The sequence below is a fragment of the Misgurnus anguillicaudatus genome, chromosome 15 (genome assembly GCF_027580225.2).
Source record: "Misgurnus anguillicaudatus chromosome 15, ASM2758022v2, whole genome shotgun sequence".
Taxonomy (NCBI): Eukaryota; Metazoa; Chordata; class Actinopteri; order Cypriniformes; family Cobitidae; genus Misgurnus; species Misgurnus anguillicaudatus.
Genome location: NC_073351.2, coordinates 8,887,641 through 8,894,988, shown reverse-complemented (window position 1 = coordinate 8,894,988; position 7,348 = coordinate 8,887,641). Strand labels below are relative to the sequence as shown.

The 7,348-nt window shown below is 39.0% G+C and overlaps 1 protein-coding gene across 1 annotated transcript; it reads right to left on the bottom strand.

The window, feature by feature from the left end:
* Positions 1 to 959: 959 nt before the first annotated feature.
* LOC129419035 (F-box only protein 40) lies at positions 960 to 6,481 on the bottom strand. Its single transcript, XM_055174023.2, has 4 exons — positions 6,424 to 6,481; positions 5,938 to 5,968; positions 3,328 to 5,151; positions 960 to 1,189 (listed from the first exon to the last, which is right to left on the bottom strand). The coding sequence occupies exons 2-4, from the start codon at positions 5,938 to 5,940 to the stop codon at positions 995 to 997; spliced, it is 2,022 nt and encodes a 673-aa protein (XP_055029998.2). The 5' UTR covers positions 5,941 to 5,968; positions 6,424 to 6,481; the 3' UTR covers positions 960 to 994.
* Between the last annotated feature and the right edge of the window lie 867 nt (positions 6,482 to 7,348).

Sequence of the window (7,348 nt, the reverse complement as noted above, 5' to 3'; positions counted from 1 at the left end):
TTGTTGTGACTTTGAAGAGGTAGAGGTTGCAAATGCTGAAAACTACGAAAATTAATTTAAAAGTGTTTTGAGACACGTGTGTATTTTTCCACCACTAGATGTCATCCAAGATTTGTCAAAAGACATGACTTTGAAAGACATTGGAATACATTTCTCTTAAATGATTTTGACATGGTATACATGAATAGATACACACATTATCCATTTATATCCACGTGTGAAATTTTACATGCATGTATAAGAGCTTGTGTCACACAGCAGTCTCTTAGGGGGGGTTTCCCAGACAGGGCTTATCTGAGTACCAGCTTAAAATACATTTTTGAGCTGCCTTCATTTTAAAACATGTTACACTGGCATACCGTATAAGTGCCATTGTTTTATGTCAAGATGCACACCAGTATTGTTGTTTTTTTTGTAAGTTATGTTTGTAAAAACCAGTGGCGGCTCGTGACTGCTCTTCCGAGGGGTGCAAATTCAAAATATGTGTCTGGAGTGTCATGTGTGTTGCTCGTGTTTTGAAAATATGTGTTTGTTGCGTCATGTAAACCATGTGCATCACGTGTTTTGTCAAAATAAGTGCCTGCTGCACACGCGTCAAAACTGTTTATGATAAAAGAGACGCTCACATTCACAAAATACACGCAAGACACTCCCTTAACAGTAAACTTTGATTACGTATGAGATTATGCGAGTATCTGGCAAACGCGAGTGTCTCTTTTATCATGAACCCTTTGGACGCGTCTGCAGCGGGCACTTGTTTTGACGGGACACGTGATGCACATAGGTTCGCTCGACACGCCAAACACATGTTTCGAAATGATGAACCACACACATGATGGGCTACATACATGTTCGCATTGTGCGCCCTCGAAAAAAGAAGTCACTGGCCGCCACTGCTAAAAATTACTTAAAATGTCCTAATTTAACTAAAGACTAGTCCTGGATTGATCTAAACGGTGTCCATGAAACAGCCCCATAATGTTATTGTCACTTGTCATTGGGAAAGAAACTCTTGAGCATTGAAAGGTTCATTTTCCTCCTGAAGGTCTGTTATGCGGGGTAAAGCCACAGGTTCACTCCTGATCTCCTTCTGGTAGAACGGACAGACCTTCAGGTGCTCGGACATGGGTGGCACATCTTCAAACACCCATTCATCTACTGGTGAGAAGAGACTGCTGAACTCCCATGTCTGAAGGGAGATGAGAAACGTCAGATTATTTTGATTAAAAAAATATATAATACATTTTAAAAGATGGTGGTCTCATTGTATTTGGACACTTTCTGGCTATAAAAACGTATTTGGAAAATGAATTACATGCGTGGTTACTCTTCACATCCTTATACATTTAGCACAGAAAAAAACACCAGACGGTTAAAAAAATATATAAAAAATATGAATTCTGTGAAAACATATTGCATCATTTTGTGCAGATGCCTCTTGGTTTAATATTTCATTATCTAATGCAATACTGTTCAAACATCTAACTACATGCTGCTTAAATAACCAATTCATTTTTATATATAAATAATAACGTTTTATATAAATAATAATGTTTCTTTCTGAAGTTACAATACAATATTAATGTGCCTTTAGGCCGATTCAGTCCATTTTTCACTATCACTATGGTAATACTCTGGAGCCCTGATCTCATTGGCCCTCCTTAATGTAGGTTACAGCCCTGCCAGGTTAAACACTAAGATCAATTACATCACGAACAATGGACAGAGAGAGAAAGTGAGACCACGTGTCACTTAAAACAAAGCCCCAGAAGTGTGAGGACAGTCTGGCTGAATGACAAAAGACACGTACGCCCTCCCTGTTGCTCTCTGCAGCACATACCTCAGAGATCAGGCAGACTCCAAACATATTTAGAAAGTTCATCATGCACAACAACACCATCAATGCTCCTGAAATAAAACTTACTTGATAGGGCTGGGATGCATGGAAGATGTTATCATATTCCACGTGATCTCATGTGTGAGTATTTTTATGTACAGTGTGTCTGCACCAGACATACATTTAATTTTGTTTATAAACACACTGGAATGTATAATATTAATGTGTTGACAGGACTACGTATTAACCGCTGTACAGAGATTTGTACATATTCCTATTCATAAATATTAAAATCGCTGGGATTTCTTACTCATATTAATGACATGTTTTCAGTCGAGAGTTTACTTATTTACCTTATGTAATGTTCATGACTTTCAGAGAATTACACTACAGTTTAAAACCTTTAGATGAATAACATTTCTGTAATCGTTTAACCATTTGCAATATTTAGTTTGTTTGCCATGATGCACAAAGGGCGTTTTCTAATAAGCAACAATGATTACAACAAAACACAACATAAATTAACAAAATATTTAAATTTTTTCAGCCCTTTATCCAGCCGTCTTGATCCCACAGTTCTCATCAGCGATCTTTTATCTCCTTCCCTGCCAGCCATTTTTTAAAAAGTTGCCCGCCAGCATTTTTTGTGATTTTCACAAAGTTTCACAAAATGCCTTCCAGGAAAACTTTTCTTCTAAAAATATAAAAACATCCAAATATATTAAATGAAAGAACAGACCCTCTGCTCTCAAACAAACAATAAACAAACAAACAAAATGGGGAAAAAACATTTCATCCTATCTATATTTTTCACTGCTTATAAACTCTTTAAAAAAAATAGCAAAAAGCTGAAATAATTGCATTTTTGTGAAGGAATTTTGTTAGAGATCATAGTCAAACGATTATCAAAACATACACAGAGTTTAAAATGAGTAAATAACGTTTTTTAATAAATTGTGTAACTGCATCTAGTGGATAATCGTGGTATTGCAGATTAATATAAAAATTATTCAGATACACGTTTTTTATGTAAAAGTTTATGCCATTGACGAGATAACGGGGAAAAAGTCAAATCTCGCATTCGTTACAAATTTGAATTCAAATATTGTGCTTCAAGAAGCTTTACAACACATTGCTTTACGGCAGTGATATCAAACGCTCATTGGCTTTTGCGTGCTATTTAAATATACAAAAAAAAAGTTTTGAGTTTTTAAAAGTTACATATTAATATTACGTATTAACAGTGAGACCAGACTGCATATTCAATATTTGTACGCATGATTTTTTGACTATTATGGAAGTCTTATGCAATTTATTAAATTTACGCCATCCACAGATGAAATACATCATTAATATGTAATATAATAACTGGTTGCTGACTGTTTATGCAGAGTACAAACTTTGTATGCTGAAAGTCTAGACATAAGTTCATAAGAGATTCAGAACCAACCCTTAAGTGTTATGCAATCACTCATAAAGGGACACGTTACCTTTTTTCTAGCCCTCCATGTGAATCCACCATGGGAATAAGTCTTTTTCTCCCATTTGAGGGACACCATGCCCTTCTGCTGTACAACAGTGCTACAGACTTCTCTCATGAGGTGGGACACTTGAGCTAGGTAGCCCAATGACACACTGTCCAGAAAACCCACAATGTGTTGTAAGATCTCAAAGGGAAGTCTGCTCAGTGAGTCTAAATTCTTCGCTCGCTTCCGTTCGCTGTTAGCACTTTTTACTCCTTTATAAAGCGATTCTGCTACTTCAGGTTTTAATGTGAAAGCATTAAGGTCCGGATCGTAGCTCACGGTTGCCCTGTATTTCGATGGGCGAAAATACCTCTGGCTAAAGGTGCAGCCCAGGTAAGCCAACGGGCATCGCTGCGTAAACCAGCCATTAAGATGGGACTCGATATCTCCATGTACGTTCCTGAAGTGCCAGGGGTATTCGTCACGTCTGAAAGCGTGGCAGCACACGTAGGTGAAGGCTGAGCAAGATTTGTTATGTCTCCTTGTCACGCATTCGGTCTGAATCTGCACATGTAGGCTTTGATGCCCGCCCTCGACCACATCAGCCAAAGAAGCATTGCTTTTGAATGGAGCGCTGTGAAAATTGTAGGTCTGGGTGGCCAAGTCAACATACAGCCCATCGGTGCCAACTGCTTCACTTATCTGGTGACCTTTAAACTCTCTTTCTAGACAGCACTGCAGCGTAGCCTCTATTTCATTTGCCTTCGGGAGCTGCTCAATGGAAATCCCCAAATCGGACGTGTCCACATTCTGGTTTGTCTTTTTAATCGTTTTTGACGGATCCTTGAGGTGGCTACGCTTGGCTGTGTAGCTGGTTGGCACATTAAAAGAGCGTACGGTTTTCACTTCGATAGGCTCTAAATTACCATAAACAAAATCTTTCTCTTTGGGTGTGCAAGCAGCCAGCTGGCCGAAGTTGATAAGCATGCAACCATTGTGCACTAGGTACATGTTATATTCGGACACGTTGACCTCTTTACCAAGTCTCTCGAGAACTCCGTCCTGCCAAGGGGCTAACCCTGTTCTGGTCAAATCTGCTTCATGGGACTCATGGGAATTGTCAACAGATGGATTTTTTTCTCTTTTAGAAGTACCATTTTCCTCCAAATTCCTTGCCGTTTGTTTACATCCTTCCTTCTCTTTTGAAAACATTTTCTCCCACATGCTGTAGTTCTCCAAGCAAGCCACATCTTTGCTTTTGGCAAGGGCCAGTCGTTCTTCTTCCGTTAGTTCCTGTTCCTCATCCCCATTCTCCAACATCTCTCCCAAGTTAAGATCCCAGTTTTCTGGGTCAAAACCTCCTACAGCACCATCCAGCGGTATGTCTGGTTCCTCTACCTTCTCAATCAACTCGGGGAAGAGGGTTTTCATCTTAATAGAGCTAAACAGCAGCTTCTGATCTCGAAGGGCCGTGGCGATGTCCAGCTCATTCAAGTAGTCTGGATCCTGCAGGACGTTCCTGTAAAAGGTTGTATCTGTCTCATTTACAGGCCATCGGTTCCATTCTAGAGTACAAGTGACCACGCTCGCAGGACACACTTCCAGGTGCTTGGCTAGCCTTTGGCGGGTCATGGTTATTGGACAGCCGTAGCCAGAATTGAGGCAGGGTACGATTTCCTTAGGGCAGAGGAGACGATGCTCATCCTCTTTGCAGAGATGGAAGGCGGCGCCGCATTGTAGACGGCAGGAAATAAAGAGACAGGAAGTGGAGATGTCTACAGGAAGCTTACAGTGTTGGTTATGACATTTTTCACAGTGTGGATGAAGGCCAGTCTTTGTGCTCTTGCCCTGTAAGAATATTTGTGCCACACACTAAATCATGTTGTTGTCACGTGGCTTGTTGGCTCTCCTGATTTTGCCAAGTGGTTGATGTACTCAGGGCAACATCAGCCAAATAGATTTCACAAATAAGTTTACAGTTTGTTTCAAGTTTAAGCTTCTAGACCAGGGATGGGCAACTTCTGTCCTGGAGGGCTGGTGTCCTGCAGAGTTAAGCTCCAACTTGCCTCAGCACACCTGCCTAAAAGTTTCTAGTATGCCTAGCAAGACCTTAATTGGCTGCTTCAGATGTGTTTAATTATGGTTGGAGCCAAACTCTGCAGGACACCGGCCCTCCAGGACCAAAGCTGCCCATCCCTGATCTAGACCAGTGTTTCCCAATCCTGGTCCTCGAGTACAACCTTCCAAAAAGTAATGGATGTCTCCTTATCTAACACACCTGGTTTTACGAAACAGCTTGTTAGGGAGACATGTTATCCGTTCTGGAAGGAGACTGATTAGTTGAATCAGGTGTTTTAAACAAGGAAACATATAAAACTTTCTGGAAGGGGGTACTCGAGGACCAGGATTGGGAAACACTGTTCTAGACCATTGCTTTCCACTTCACATCACTTCCCTCTGATTTTAGGGTTCAGTTATGTTTAGGGTTGGGGTTTGGGGTGGGTTTAGGGTTTATTCGCAAACATGTTGTCCTTGGGTCAATACAAACTCTCTCATGGCAAAATCAGGTCGAGCTTGCTTATTTGAAACAAGAAGTGGATGACAACTTTGAAATCTGAATTGAGAAGAGCTTACCATGTCCGTTAATATCTATTTTGTATAAAATCTGAAACAAGACAAGGAAATTCACTGTGAAAACAAAGCCTGGCAAAGATTCAGTGTTGGCAAATTATTGACTCACATTGACCATATAAAAAACTTAAAAGACATTATTTGCATATCAGACAATGCTTTCCAGAAAACGAGAAGTAACATATATTTTAATTGTTATATGTATTTTGCTGCGATCATCTATTCAACCTTTTTTATATTGACTATTTGCAATGCATTTATTAACACAATCTCATAATAATAATAAAGCTAGAAATATATGCTTGTACTGTATAACACTTCACATAACTTTTACTGTATATTTCAACCACCTTAATCTGCTTTATCTATTGTTTTGGCAAAATCTATGCAAAACTATAAAAATACCTCCCTATATACTGTACAATATGATAAAAATAGATGACTCAAGATTGTTATTGTTAAAGATAAACACAGAGCCTTCTCACTTACCCTTTGCTGCCCTTATGGTGTTAGCAGGACTTGTGTTTGTTTAAATGAGTCTGTGTGCTTTTTAAATATCTCTCCTATGTCCTGCTGTTATAAATAGACCAAACGTGACCTGTCAGGCTGGTGTGTCTGAGGGTTTGACAGACAAGGTTAAATGACATCACACACAATTATATTCATTGAATACTGTGGTAATTGTTTGCCAAGCGTGATCAATGGCTCTGAATTGCCACCTTTAAAATGTGGACAATAGCTTTTCATTTAACAATGGAGTTTGGTGAGGAAAGATGGGTGAATTGATAATGAGAGGCTAATGTGTTGCAAACACTGTCATTCTGTTTAAACTGATCAATATCCTTGTAATATCCTGATGGACCCATCTTTTGGGTATTATAGGCTACTGCTGAAATATGAATATGATAATAATTATTGTATTACATCTATTGTCCACTAGATGTCAATGTAGCCCTTTGATGTACAGCAGATGTCACTTAATATATATATATATATATATATATATATATTTTATGTTTGTGCAATCGCTTATCAATTGATTCATGAATGGACAGGCACAAGACGTCCAGGTCTTGTTTGTAGGGAACAAACTCTGACAATCATATTGGTCAACATTGACATTTCAATCCCATTTATTCATTTTATTTGTCCAAGCATGTTCGCATTTGCAAGAGACATGTAGATTTGACCTTCACTGAGGTATTGCTCAAAACAAATGACTTTTATAGCAGACGTCAGTCAATAAAAGGAAACTGCTGGTGCTTTACCAAAGCCTTAATTGAAATCTTTCGTCAATGATGTTTTCTCTTTAATTCAACCGCGAGGAAATGAATGCAAAAATAGGCACAGATGTTTACAACCATATAAATTTAACACATCAACAAACAGCCTGCAACCAGTCCTGCATTATCAA

Bases quoted from the DNA above. Each gene is read 5' to 3' on its own strand.
- LOC129419035 (XM_055174023.2), bottom strand. The intron at 1,190-3,327 runs GTAACGTGTCCC...ATCTCCCTTCAG, and splicing joins CATGGAGGGCTAGAAAAAAG to ACATGGGAGTTCAGCAGTCT.